Raw genomic sequence first — 14,893 nt, forward strand, 5'->3', positions numbered from 1 at the left:
CTGATTTTCTATCAAGTGTCATTTACCAGGAGCCATAATCAGGGATGGAGACCGTAACGAGATGCCATTTTGACTTGTGGGCTTGTTCCCATAAGTTGTACCAAAAAATCTATTTTTAGAAAAAAAATTGCGCCATACGCGCGTGCGCGCACGCGTGTAAACGGCCAGGATCGCGCGTGGAGAAATTGAAATTTTTTTCTACCCGTTCAAAATGGCGTCCAAGTTTTAAAATTCTGCCAGGGAATATCTCCTCAGTGCCCACATTTAAGGAATTAGACTCTCACAAAGAAAAGGTAACAATTGAAAGAAAGACGGGAAAAGTTGAAATAAGCGGCCTATTGATCACACGACTCTCACAGTAAAGTCAAAAAGGCGCCAAAACGGTGGTGCTACTGTTGAATGAATGAAAAAAGCTTACATTATGGACATGTACTCAGACAGGTAAGGACTTTTTTATCTTTAGTGAATTTTTTCTCAGCTGCTTTCCGTGTCACATATAAGGTAGTAGCCCCACGCAAATTTGCGTGTATTCATGCGGGTTTACGACAGGGGGGGGGGGGGGGGGGCGATTTTTTCTAAAAATAGGTTTTTTTGGTACAACTAACGGGGACGCGTGGACCCCACGCTTACGGTCTCCATCCCTGATTATGGCTCCTGTATTTACTCATCTGAACTGTTTTAGGTCAGGCACAGAAGGGCGATATTCCATAACAAACCTCAAAATGTTTTTGCGGGTTTTTAGTTTGTTTTGTAGTGCCGACATTCTTTCCCGGAGGTTGACTTCTGAAAGAGTTTTATTTATAAGGTTATCGAGGTAACCTCTGTTGCGTAATCTCTGTTTGAATAGAGTAATGTTTTCTTCGAATGTTGTTTTTGAAGATTTTGTTCTGAGAAGTCTTGACGCTCCGCCTTTGATATAGCCTGTATTGGAAAGTTTCTGTCGGTTTGAAGTGCGTGAGCACTTCAAGAATAGATATTTTTTTTAATCTTTCGCATCTCAGACAAGTATATTCAGTTGTTTCGAAACAAGAAGAATAAGCACATTCCTCTTCTCCCGCCATCTTGTTGAAAATGAAGTCCTTTGCGCACATGCCATGTTGATGGAATGCACAGACCTCTGGGATAGATATAATTTATATAATTTATACGTAATGTATGCATTTGGTTCGGCACATGAAAAGTTCGACGTCTGAATCGAAGTCGAACTTTTGCCGTTCTATTCGACTGGCGCAGTCGAATAGAACGGCGGGTCGACCCAAATACAAATCTGTCGATCCTAACTGATTCATACGTCGATCTTTACATGCGCCGAACCAAATGATTAGGTTCGGCTCATGTAAAGTTCGACGTATGAACCGGGCCTAAGAGTAGCATTAGCTAAGTCCATTCTGCCAGTAAGTTCCAGATTCTGGTTGTTCTAATGTAGGGCAAGCGTAGGGCATATTCGAACAAATCTCTCTGTTTTCCTCTAGCTTTTCACTTCAACTTCGCATGCACCAAAAGGAATGTCTATGTGCGTGAGCCGTTCTTTTTATAATATATGTGCTCTTGTTTACGGTGAAATTTCATCCGGCACACAGTGTTTGAGCAAAACAAACAAATCGGATGCCAAATAAATTAATTTCCGTCAAATTTGACATCTGATTTTTTTACAAAAATTGAGACTTGCATCTGGGCCAAAAAGAGCAATCAATCGCGTTTTTAATTCTCCGTAAATTTCTCAACTTGTTCAGATTGTAAATTTATCGGAAACAATTTGCGGATATCGAATTTGAGTATTTTTCCCATACAAACTCGGTATTTTGCAAATCCAAAACGACCTGTTACCTGGCCCCAGTTGTTCAAAACCCGGATAAGTTTATCCGCTGGATAAGGCACTATTCAGGGTCTACAATATACTTCACGTTAAACGTTGTCCAAGGTTTTCGTACACTCCCAAACTTAACTGTGGTTAGAGTGTGCATATTCACTTGTACAAGAGGAAATACTGAAATCTTTGCACAGATTGAAACTGTCGGATAGTGACTTATCCACTGGATAAAGTTATCCGGCCTTTGAACAACTGGGGCCTGGTGTATTAAGCCTTGGATGTATTGAGTAGCGTTGCGAAAAAGCAAATGTTTAGTCGCCCCTCCCAAGTAGCAAAACTATACGAGTTATATCAGTGGGTTTGCGGTCATTGCTTGAACAAGTCTCAGCCGGTGATATTAAGGTGGTTTCGGCGATGATGATTAAAAACGAATAATGGAAAGAGAATCTTGGAAATCACATATGGAGATTGATACACTTTAGTTTTCCAATGCTAAGCAGGCAGCGTAGTTGATCGAGAGCTGGAGACCACAAAGTTCAATTTTTGTACTAAGACCCTTCAGAATTTCTTGTATTAGATCAGGAGCCATAATCAGGGATGGAGACCGTAAGCGTGGGGTCCACGCGTCCCCATGTGTTGTACCGAAAAATATATTTTTAGAAAAAATTGCGCCACCCTTCACGTCATAAACCCGCGCAGATACACGTAAATTTGCGTGGGGTTACTACCTAATGTGGCAAATGGAAGAGAAAGTCCAGTTCGGTTTCGACAAAATTACATAATTTTAATGTGAAAATAACATTTTATTACCCTGTACACGCGCGATCCTGGCAATTTACACGCATGCACGCACGCGCGTATGGAGAAATTTTTTTCAAAAAAAAGATATTTTTGGTACAACACATGGGGACAAGCCCACAAGTCAAAATGGCATCTCGTTACGGTCTCCATCCCTGATTATGGCTCCCGATTGGATTTAAAATTTTCAAGGAGTAAGGTCAAAGAAAGACTGACATTTTATTTTCACTACTTCCTTTAAAAAAATGAGAAAAAAAATGGCAAATTATTTTGTCGAGATGACTCTATCTTTCTGTCACTATGATCTGGCTTTAAAAGCATGCATCCTTTTTTTTATTCTATTTTTTTTTTACAAAATCAAATTCAGCACGAGTAAGTCTCACTCCCACGTGACCATGAGGGGTTCAAAGTCCCAGGCGTCAGGATGCCCAATGGGTCTCTTCCATCCGGATGTGCTCCACTTGAATACAGGCTGCTGGTCATGTGTAGGGCCACTCACTGCCATGCACTGGTATTTTTTGATAAGCTCTGAATTTGTTATCTGAGAAACCAAAAGGGGTGAATTGAGTCCTGCAAACTCCTTTGCACACTGATAATATTTGTGGTACACGGTTAACCTTAACAAGAAGGGTTATTTAATCAAAACGCGATGTTCAATAAAATAATTATGCACGTTTCATTTGTGTTGACATACAAGATTACAAAACTGAAGGAAGATAAAGTGGTACCAAGCAGGTATTTACCTTAGCATCAGTTCCTCCATGTTGTCTATGGCCCAGTGCTCCAAACGGATACTTTCCATCTGCTGGGTTTAAATCTGAACGAGCCGAGATGGCATTCTCTCCGCTATAAGGTGGGGTGCAGTTACAGCGAGACAAGGGATCATGCTGATAGTCATTATATCTAAGAGAAATCATACAATTTTGAGGTGACCCTCCAATAATAATGCTTACAAGCAAAACATTGATGAAAAAAACAAAAATGAATATGAGTGGAAAAAATACAAATTATGACCTTAATCCGAGGGTGTTGGCTTCTGAAGTGTTACCGTGTGTAAAGGAACTAGTAATGTTGACTGAAGAGTCAAGCTTCAACTTCAAAGGGACATTCTTTATTGCTTACATGAAGGCTGAGTATTTGCTTAGAGCTACCTCGAGATACACAGAAAAGAAAAACTAAAAAAAAAAAGAGTCTGGCATACCTCATCAGTTTCATCATGGTGTCCATATCAACCACCTTGTTGTGATGACGTTTGAAGATCTGAGCTCGAGGTGAGCCCTCGTAACTAAACCACGGACCAAACTTCTTAACATTTTCCAATCCGCCGCTCATGTTGAAAATATATGGAAAGTACCTGGAGGAAGAGACAAAATAAGACAGCATAGTTCTTGACTATCCCTGTGAATGTATTCATGTAAACAGATGCATGGCAGTCAGGAACTGTTTACAAATTAAGCCTGATGATTGAAATAGAGATTATTAACTGGCTTTCATTGTTGTTCACAAGTGAAACAAATCTAGTTGGCAGTCTGCATCCACACGCATTAGTTAAACTGTACACATGAGTTCATGATATTGCTTCATTTGTTCTTACGGTATATTGTAGCTGGCCCAGTAGGTGTTCTCTTGCAAGAAAACAGACATGTCAGCTGATTCTATTATCCCTGGTATCTGTTCCAGTATTGATAGTGTCCCAGGCTTGATGGCCTCACCAGGTGTGAACAGTTTGTAATCAAGAATCATCCACTGAAAAAAAAAGGAAGTCATGTTAACCCTTAACCCCTAATATCAAAGAACAAATTCTCCTATCTTATCCCTGTACCTTTCTTATAAAAGTACTGGGGAAAAGTTATTAATAATTATTCAAAAATGCATTAATAATTCATAAGCCCATTGACCTATCAAATGGTCGATAAAACATTACGTGCAGTGGTTTTAAAACCTGATAATTAGTGTGCGGTGTTTAATGTTTTTCTTGTATGCTAATTTCCAACGTTCACAAAAGCATCATTGTTATAAACTCTTGACATCGCTCTTAAATGTTTTTGAAGCCGTTCAAAAAACTCGCAGCAAGAGTTTTACATGTATCCGGTCTAAAACCACTCAGCTGCGTCTCGTGGTTTTAAATCCCGATAAAACACTGCTGCTCATGTTTTAAACAATACATTAATAATTAAAATGATCACCCAAGGCAAATTATTCCTCTTGGGTGATCATATCCTTAATTCTCAATTGACCTCAGGAGTTGAATAAGCATTGATATTATAAGGAGAAATTCAATTCTGATCAAAAGTGCTGTCAGTTTGAATGCCAAAATGACACACGCATTTAATAGTTCTACCTGAAAAAATTGTATCCTAAAAGCACAGTATAATTTATAAAAATGTGTTACAAACCTGGTTGTTGTAGCTTCTCCACACAATGGTTTCCATCAAAGAAATGCCCGGAAAAAAAAGAAACTGATTATTTCAGGCTGAATAAATAGATGTCAGTCACAACTTTAAAGAGTTGAGAAAACTTGCTAGTTAAGTAATTAATGTACAGAAAAGACAAGAATAGAAAACAACTTACGTTCCGCTGTTATACTTTGAGAACAAATAAACCCAATCTTCTGTGCTGCTTGCCAAGCGATTAGCCACAATGGTACGCATCCACTCTAGAACAATCCCTGTTTCTGTGACATATTTCCACAGGTCTGGGTTTCCGTTGCCTATGGTTGTCTCCTGGGACACCTGTTAGTGAGCACATGCAAGTGATCAGATTGCATATACAATGTCTAAATAAAGATCATGTATGCATATGCAACCTAAAAGGATTAACAACTATAAATATTTATTTATTTATTTATTTATTTATTTACAAATTGAGATGATATAAGGGGCTTGTCCCACAAATAGCCACAAAGCTAGTCGAGGCGGGACAAGACAAGCACAAGAACATAATGGAAAAAAAACTACAATCAATAAATTTTATTACAAACATGCTGGAAAACGGAAAAAAAAAAACTTTACATAAGGATTATTAATATACTTTTGACCACAAAAAGAGATGAAAACTGCATCTATAAATTCACAAGCTGAAAAAGGTAAGAAATCTAGTTAGGCACTTACCATTCCACTACTCAACATGTAGAAGTCATCACCACTTGTCATGCTGCCAGGGTAGGATGAGAAACTCTGCTTTCTTCCAGGAATTATGTCTCCTGCATAATATTAAACAAGTTCCCATGATATGTACTAACCCTTGAATTAAGACAGCCAATCACAGTTATGACGTACCGACCGGTATGCAACTTAATAAGAAATTTCAAAAAGATTAAAGCCTGGATTTAAGTTCCTTTTAAAACTTTGACGGGCTCTCATTTAAAATGGTTAATTCTCGCATCTGACACAATTGAAATATATGTAATTATTCATATAATTATTTCACTTCCAATACCAACTCTATGGATTACAAAATTAATCTTTAACTGCAAGGGTATTATAAATTTGGGGAAAAACACAACACAATAATATTAATACTTGCTTACAACTGAAAGGGAAAAAAGCAGAACAGGAGAGATTTTGACCCTTGTACAGATGGTAGTTCAAAATTTTCTAAGATTAGTAAATCTAAAAAACTAATTTACTTTTACTATCCACCACGCACCTTCAGTTCCACTAACAGTAAAAGGGACGTCAATCAGCTTGAATACTCTCAGCAGTTGTGAATACGAAGTCCATGTGACTTGAGAGATGTACAAGTCTTTGTTGCCTGGCAACAGTTTAATCAGGGCTGAACAGGAGCCTGAACCAAACACATGACGAACTTCCTTCTTCCCTAACACCTGCTCCAAGTCTTCTAAGTCACCATCAGCTTGCATCAGACTTCCAAGAAGGCAAAAAAAGATAACGTTTACTGCACAGTTTGGGTGATTTGAGGTGCTTTCACAATTAGTAATATAAATATTATTGTTCCCTTCTTTGATTTAGTTTTTCCAAAACTACAAAATAATTAAAACAAGTAGTCTTTGTCTTGTTTGTACATGTATTTCATTTTGTGAAGGATATATATTTATTATTTTTAATTACTAATTAACACATTTGACCCTCACCATAACCATGCACTGCTCTGTAAGAACATTTGAATTCTTACGATAATCAGGGTATCAAAGAGAGACAGTGGGAAAAGTCCTAAATTTTTTTCCTGTGAAACCCTGAGTCAGAAGCTTTTCTCCATTATTTAAGGGCACCCCCCCCCCCCCAACCTTCGCAAAAGCCATTGAATGAATGAATGAATGAATGCTGAGGATTTAAGGAAGCCAGGTTACCGTGCCTAAAACTTAACATCGTATATAAACTAATTAAGGGGTTGTTTATTTTGTTTTTTAATGACTGGTGCCCATTCCTCCGCCTCCACCCCTACTCAAAGAAAATAAGAGGGAAGAAAAAGAGGTTTACACTTCACATTAACCCTAGTTACTTAGTTTTTGAGCCAATTTGAAAAAAAAGAAATTTAGAGGTGTTTTTGTAGAGCTGACCTGTTTCCACAGTAACCACTACAACATCAGAACAAGCCCAAAAGTATTGCCTGACAACTGAGTTACAAAGCTGTTTACAGTTTGTCCAAATGATCAGATAATATTTTTTGTAATCTTTTATCATTTAACAAACACTTACAACAATGAAAAACCCTTACATTAGCCTCCTAAAGCTGGGGATGGGTTTGGGATTACGCTACAAAAAAACACAACAAAAAACAGAGTATATGGTATTAAGTTACTGGTGTTTTATACTCTTTGGAAGGGACTTTTCGTTTGGTAAAAGATATTAACAGTATCTTATACTTACAGGAATCCAAAATCTTGAATATTAGGAAGACTTTGATTGCTCCGATAACCTTGCTTAATTCCTTCAAACTGCTCAAGAATCAAGTTTACCTATTAAAGGTGAATACAGGACAGAATATTGTTAGCTTTCTCTGCAGGGACCAGTTCTTTCTGTCTATTATAGAAGGGTGTTTCCGTTACAAAATAAAGAGAAATTTAGCCAAGACCAGCCAATCTGACAGTATTTGACCTTGACAAGTACCATATTTTTTTGATTAACCGCCCTGGTGGCTTATTTAATTTTGGCCCGTGAGGGTGGGTGCTTATTTGAGGTGGGCGCTTAACCAAGGGTGGGCGCTTATTATTTTCAACAACATTTTCAGCAAGCGAGGACATTTTTAGAGAATAACAAAACAAGGGATAACAAGTTTATTTGTAATTCACTTCTGTCAACAAGCCAAACAAAGTGCAAAAGCCAACATAAACAAGCCAGAAACAATATAAAAGTTTATTGACTACCATATCTAAAACCAGTTTTGAAAGACAACTGACGCTCCTCTTACTCACGCTGGGCTGGTTCAGAAATGTTTTTGTTGGGAGGTGGGTGGGGAGGGCGCTTACTCGAGGGTGGGCACTTAATAACTTTTTGGGCTTTCAGGGTGGGTGCTTATTTGAGGTGGGCACTTATTCGAAGGTGGGTGGTTAATACGGTATTCACTTTTAACAGTGGTGACCGCTTAAGGGGGGCAGGGATGGTGCAATGGTGAGTGCACCCCCCTTCCACCAATGTGGCCGGGGATAATGATTCCTGGCATTGATTCCAATGGGTTGCGGTTAATGTTGGTTGCTTGTCCCAGGTGATGCCTTATGACAAGAGAAGATCTTTTTTTGCTTTTGACTAGTAAATTTTACACCTTAAAAGCCCAAGGATTAGTAAGCAAAAAAGTGAAGTTCAAGCATTGCACCTCTGAACATAATTTGTCTTCTTATTATAGGTCTTATAATTAACTCACCTGGTACCAATATTTATCACCAGGGTTGTTGGCAATTTGAGCTGAAATCCATTTCAAGTTTTCACCAAGGAACCTACCAAGCTTTGTACAATAGTCTGGGTCAGAGTCACAATAACCAGCCAGCGTGTTTTGATAAGCTTTGTACATTAATTCACCAGTAACGAAGCCCTCTGCCATTCCTGCTGCCATGGCTTGAGTACTGTCAGGAAATGAGCCATTTGTGTGAACCTCAAGGAATGACCATCTGAAAAAAAAAAAACATACAAAACAAAATGATTTAAAACAAAACTAAGGACTAAAAACTTTGATAACATACACTGTAGATCACCTCAGTCTATAGCTATGAATCATCTCTTTTGGAGACGTCTCTCTTGTTTTTGTTCTCTGTATCATGATAAGTTGGGTCCAAAATCCTTTGCTGAGTGGCCGGTCTAAGCTACAGATTTTTTTTCTCATATTCTGAATTCCCACACTTTCGGCATTATGGACTGGATACCCAGTTCCTGGTACAAATTTAAAATTGAAAATAGGGGATAATCATATCTAATTTTTAGCACACTTAAATGTCACATCCGCTTTTTAAACTAGAATTTTGAATTTAGGCACTATTTCTAACAATTTACCATCAATAACAATAATTTTGTTGTCGGAGTGGAGGTTCCCTTTAAACAGTTTCATTTTCAGTGATATAAGCCATACATACATGTAGATACCAAAAACATATTGTGTTCAACTACTCTTCTTCTGTATGCAGATCTCAATCTCAGCCTTTAATCTCAATCTTTATTTCGCTCTACAGTTAAATCTATTTACATGGATACATTTACTGTCATAAAAATAAGATGGAGTAGAGCAGGGACTCTCGACCAACCCTTAAGGGCTTAACTGGGAGAGCCCCTGTTAGTTACAAGTATAAACTATTAACATAATCAACATGTGAACGGCTTAGATTCATATTCTTTTTTGATCCTCTCAGTTCTGCAATACCACTGCTTGTCATTGGGTGAAGGGGGAGGACAGTCTTAGAAGTCAAAATTTTAGAAGCAAAGTATGAAGCTAAACTGCAATTTCCGAAAAAACCGTTTTGTGGGGGGAATATGGATATTGTTTTCTGACACTGCTCATTTTATAGGGCCCTTTTCAATACCTAAATAATGGCAGTTTTTCCTCATCCCTTTTTATACTTCAACTCACGAAAAATGCTACCCAAGCTGTCATATACCTTCTGCCTGAAAAGGGGACCACTTTCAGGCAGTGCTTCCTCATATAGTATTACAGGGAGTACCCCACCCTCCCTCTCCCCCTTGTTACCCAGGTGAAACATTTTTTCACCCGAGGGGTAGGGTGCATCCGCTAGTTATCAAATCCGGTTGCGGCTTTCTCTTTCTCTTTGCTGTTACGATGGTTAATTTCCTCCATTCTTTACATGTATATGCGCATGAAATCTTATGCCTGGAGCTTTAAGAATTAAGCATAGTCTAAGTTAACAGAAAAAGCCTCATTTTTAACTCGTGAATGCGCGCATGCGCAATGAACGAGTTATAGCGATAGCTGACTCTCGACTTGGTCGGTCGATCAGTCGATCAGTCGGTTTTGTCGTTAACTTTCGGGCGTGCGCAGTGAATGAGTTTTAAATTCAATTAGTGGAAAAAAACACGCGAACATTTGTTGTTCATGGCGCATCAGGAAATTCTTATTCAATATGTAGAGAATAATTTGACGATCATTTAGTGCAAGAATGGCGATTTTTCGTTCAATCTGAGCAAAGTTTCAAGTTTTTTCAGTTTTTCAGAAAGTCCGGGGTCGTAAACTCAATTAGTGAAAAAAAAAAAAGCGTAAAAATTTGTTTCACGACGCGTCAGAATTCTCTCATTCATTCTGTAGAGAATAATTTGACAATCATTTTAGTGTAAGAATGGGGATTTTTCGTTGAATCTGAGCAAAGTTATAGGATTTTTTCGTTTTTTTCTACGAAGTGCGGTTTCTTTCAAGAATTAAAAATAATTTAATTTAAAAATAATTTAATTAAAAAATAATTTAATTTGTCAGTTTTCACGCGAAAGCGGAACGTGCCATGTCACGCATCATTGACGTCGTAAACAAAATTATGCAAATTTCTGGTGAAATGAACACTTTTAAGATCTTGTCAGCTTTCATAGAGGTTTCAAAGGGAAAAAATGTTTCATTTTCGAAATTTACAACTGGTAATTTATGGGAAAGCAAAAGGACGCGGTCGATAAATAATTCTTATTTAGCAAGAGCTTGTCATAGTTCATTATTTTTACTTGAGGATTGCGTGGACTGAACTCCAAAGGAAAAATTTCACGCATTTATGTCGGGCATGAATCGTAATGCGATACTTTGTTGAACATATTTCCCTTTGTGAGATCGGCTTGCCCTACAGTAATTTTGTAATTTTAATTCCCAAAAAAACTTCACTTGCCCATCGGGCAAGTGATGGTTAGAATCCACTAGCCCGATCGCGAAATCCAGTAGCCGCGGACTATCACACGAATTTGCATGACGTGGCTGCACATGGCGTGCTCCTATAAACTTTGAATAAAAAAACACGTGATATTTTTTAATCGGCGCATCAGAATAATCGGCTTATTCAATCTGTACAGAATAATTTGACAATCATTTTAATAGTACAAGAATGGTCATTTTTCGTTACATAATCGGGCAAAGATATAATTTCTTTTAGCTTTTGAGGAAGTTTCCCTAGCCGTCTAAATTGCAATTACTATGTGTCATCTGCATTCACGAGTTGGCTCACAGGAGCCTTTGATTTACTGAACAAACGCATCAGAGTTATATATCTCACTCACCCTGATGAATTGATGTCGTCACGAAATTTGCCCCAAGCTACCGCTGGAGCTGAGAAGCCAGGTTTAACAACCAAAGTTTTGCCATCGGCAGCTAGTACTACAGAAGCAAGATTTTCACTTCCATTCACGTCGCTGATGCAACCACAAACCGCTAGCAAAAGGATTAAAATCCTAGGAAACACACTTACACCGTCCATGCTTTCTTCCTCATCAAGTATATCGCGAGAAATCACGAGATCGATCGGAAGGGAGTCCAAGTCTAATTGGAACCCAGCTTCCGTCGAATTAAGATCACGTGACAATTAACAAAATGGCGTCTCTCGGTGAATGTTTTGCAGAACCCGAAGGGTTTTAAAATTGACACATACTCCTTTTCCGAAATTAACAACTTTGAAACAATTGTTTTTCGATTCAACAAAAAAATCAGTTGAATCACGATGCGGCTGAACGAGAGATGCGTGGCTGAATATTCTACTTCCTCTGCGCCCACTGACAAAGAAGGTTATCTCAACAAGAAGGGCGAATTGAACAGAGGATATCAACGGCGTTGGTTCATCCTCAAAGGCAATCTTTTGTATTATTTCGAAAAACGGTCCGACAAAGAACCGATTGGTGTGATTGTGTTGGATAACTTCCACGTGGAATTAGCCGAGAGCGGAGAACCATACGCGTTTCAGATAACATTTGCTGGAGATGGGTCAAGAACGTACATTCTTGGAGCTGATTCGCCTAAAGAAATGGAAGCATGGATGAGGTCGATCACAAATTCGAATTACGAGTGTTTGAGAATGATGGTGGAGTCTTTTGAAAGCACGTTAGAAAAGCTTACATCGGAGGAAAATGACCTGGCTTCCGCAAATGCCAGCAGTGTTAATACTGCAAATCCAAGCTCGGTAGGTGGGTTTAGTGGTGTGTCAAATTTTACTGGCGCAAATGATAAAGAGGACAACTCAAGCACTGAGGAACATGTTATCGAAAGGCCTTTACCTAGAAATCCTAACGATTTTAGCACTAGAAACAATGACAGTCTGGATAATCTTCTTGTAGAACTTCCAAGGGGCTTGGAAGAAGATGGTGCTTCAGCTTATGAAAGCAATATCAGCATTGATATGAATGTTGCCAGAGCAGAGGCAGCGGTCGGTAATTTGATCAGCCTTGAGGACGATGATGACGATGATCAAATTCCAATTGAAACTGAATTGTCACTTTATGAAGGTTTTTATCCATTTTCGAAACACACTATGGATATAATGCCCCTTAGTTATTCTGACATGGGACGGCTAGAAGACTTGCATACAGAGGATTTGTTGAAAAGATTGAGTGGGAATGTGCCATCCCAAAGTAGGGATGACAGTTATTTGGCCACGGCAGTGAAGCGTTATCCTGTGCCACGAAACGTGAGGCCAAAATCTGAGCGAAGGAGAAACAATGTACAAACAGTATATGAAAACCCTGCGGCTCCAAGATTTGACAGGTCAAAATCTAAGACACTACCAAGACATTCATCTGACCAAGATATTGCTGGATATCATTTGGAGCATGGTAGTGTCTTTAGATACCTTCATGAACTTTACAGTGCATCAATTTGGGTGAAGTGTAAAGAATTTGGAAGGCAAGCTGGTCTAACGCCTTCGAAGTGAACTCGTTGAGGGCCATTAGCTTTATAAACAAAAATTAGTGGCCATGAACAGTTTTCAATATTGTCATTTCATGTATCGAATGACATATATTTTTAGGATATATGGTTAACGGTTGCTACGTATAACAGTTTTGAAGTTGACATTGTGGATGGCTGAGATACAGTTGCAAATTATACATATCAGTACCAGTAAAACTGGTAATAATTTAGAAGAAACCATGGCTCTGTCTACATTGTATGTCAATATATTTTATTGTATCTTTTGGAAGATAAAATTGAAGGACATTTATTTTTCACTTAGAGTTATATGGTCTCTGGAAAAATTATTATGAACGACCTTTTCTTCATCAAAGTTTTAAGAAATAGTTATATTGTTGTAAGTGATCCAGGACTGTTGTCACATACAACTATTGTTTTCAGTTTTTTGGCTACTGGTATGTCATAATCTTAGAGTTCTCATTAAGTTTCAGAGTAGATGGCTACCTGATCTAGAAGTAGGCAGATTAGTGAATGAGTTTGTTTAACATGTATCGGTACACCTTTGCGCTGAAATATGGGTGGCTGAAATTCCAAAGTAGCAACTTTTTAGTCAGCCGCTGACATTTAATGAGGACTCTGATAAACGCTGCATTATCAAGCCTTAGCATTTATAATGCTTGCCCTGGTTGAGTCATATTATTTTTATAGAAAAAATACATCTTACTCACTAAATTTGTAAGTTGAATTGTTTTCTCAAAGGTATTGATGAGGAGTCAGGAACTTCTTACATTTTCCTTAATACAACCTAATATGCATTAATTTGTGGGAAAATAAGTTGCAACTAATTTAACAGAGATGAAAAGATTAGTCTGAATATAATAGTATTTTACAAAATGAAAATTAAGATTATTGTTGTTGCATCTGTTTGAAATATAGTAATTCAAGGACAAATGAATATAACATGGTCTGTAATAATTTCATATAAAGATGATATAAATTATTCCTGTTCTCAGCTACTTTTTTTGTTTTAATTTAAGACTATTTGTCTCAAGTAAAATTAACAACAATTAAAATGTTTGATTTCTTTTGACTCTACTATCAAAAGGTTGAAAGAAATAATATTATTTCACATCAATTGAGGGGGTGCGTGGAATAAGGCCCTAAGTGACTTAAGATGTAAGGTCAAATTCTCCTTTTGTTTCACAAGCGAATACAATGAAATTTGGAAGGAGAATCTAGCTATTTATCAGAAGTCACTTACGGCTTTTTTCCAGGCACCCCTTCAATTATTGATGTGGTTTCATTTAATTTAGTCTTAGTGATAAATTAATTGATCAAGCCAGGAATTATCATAAATTAATATTTGTAGGATAATAATATTAATAAATACAATCTCTCTCTTTGCCAGAAATAGTGTCTTATAAATGGCTACATACTGCCTTCAATAATAGAGAGCGACGGCAACGACAACGCCGCAAAACAATAGGTTTAATGAGCAAAAACAATCACTCTGCACGTGCGTTTTACATTTTGGTACATTTCTTTGTCGTCCTCCAAAACAACAACATGAAATGACCACATTTAAGGTTTTGTGGAGAACGTGAATGCACGGCGGTAAATTTTTTATTTTCTTTCTCAACTTGTGCGCCACTCCTACCAATTTGGTTCCTGGATAGTTTGCCATTTTTGTAAAAGTTGAGTGAGTTGAAATAATCGCAAAGTAGCACAGAAGAAATAAAGACATATTTTTGGGTGACGTTTTCGTTGCCGTTGCCGTCGTCGTTGCTTAAGCTCCCTAATATTGCTCCAGGCTGTATTTGCAGGCTACTACAAAGTAAAAGGGAAAAATAAAATAATTTTATTACACTTAGAATAATTTATTGGACCCAATCATTTTCCTATCCAATACAGAAAAAAATGATACCACTTCTTTTGTTGTAAAGGTTATTAGCATGAATTTGATTGCTACAGAAGACTTATGCCCTGATGTAAAAATATAGCTTTTTTGTTTCATTCATG

General features: G+C 37.7%; 3 protein-coding genes and 1 long non-coding RNA gene across 4 annotated transcripts in view; 3 read left to right on the forward strand and 1 right to left on the reverse strand.

Moving 5' to 3' along the window:
• The window catches only part of LOC146461431 (D-aspartate oxidase-like), a 56,836-nt gene that overhangs the window by 35,882 nt on the left and 6,061 nt on the right, over nucleotides 1–14,893 (forward strand). The gene's annotated exons all lie outside the window — the stretch shown is intronic.
• On the forward strand, nucleotides 1,369–2,958 carry LOC146461434 (uncharacterized). The gene is made up of 2 exons (XR_014857381.1): nucleotides 1,369–1,839; nucleotides 2,083–2,958. It is a non-coding gene; the product is annotated as an uncharacterized LOC146461434 (long non-coding RNA).
• LOC146461435 (putative aminopeptidase PLBD2) lies at nucleotides 2,804–11,482 on the reverse strand. Its single transcript, XM_085086803.1, has 11 exons — nucleotides 11,257–11,482; nucleotides 8,429–8,672; nucleotides 7,438–7,526; nucleotides 6,257–6,474; nucleotides 5,719–5,810; nucleotides 5,180–5,340; nucleotides 5,005–5,017; nucleotides 4,203–4,354; nucleotides 3,810–3,962; nucleotides 3,352–3,511; nucleotides 2,804–3,149 (listed from the first exon to the last, which is right to left on the reverse strand). The coding sequence occupies exons 1-11, from the start codon at nucleotides 11,451–11,453 to the stop codon at nucleotides 2,988–2,990; spliced, it is 1,641 nt and encodes a 546-aa protein (XP_084942929.1). The 5' UTR covers nucleotides 11,454–11,482; the 3' UTR covers nucleotides 2,804–2,987.
• Nucleotides 11,541–14,630, forward strand: LOC146461436 (uncharacterized). The gene has a single exon (XM_085086804.1). The coding sequence runs from the start codon at nucleotides 11,694–11,696 to the stop codon at nucleotides 12,894–12,896; it is 1,203 nt and encodes a 400-aa protein (XP_084942930.1). The 5' UTR covers nucleotides 11,541–11,693; the 3' UTR covers nucleotides 12,897–14,630.

Source organism: Pavona decussata, unplaced genomic scaffold, assembly GCF_977016875.1.
Source record: "Pavona decussata unplaced genomic scaffold, jaPavDecu1.1 SCAFFOLD_198, whole genome shotgun sequence".
Taxonomy (NCBI): Eukaryota; Metazoa; Cnidaria; class Anthozoa; order Scleractinia; family Agariciidae; genus Pavona; species Pavona decussata.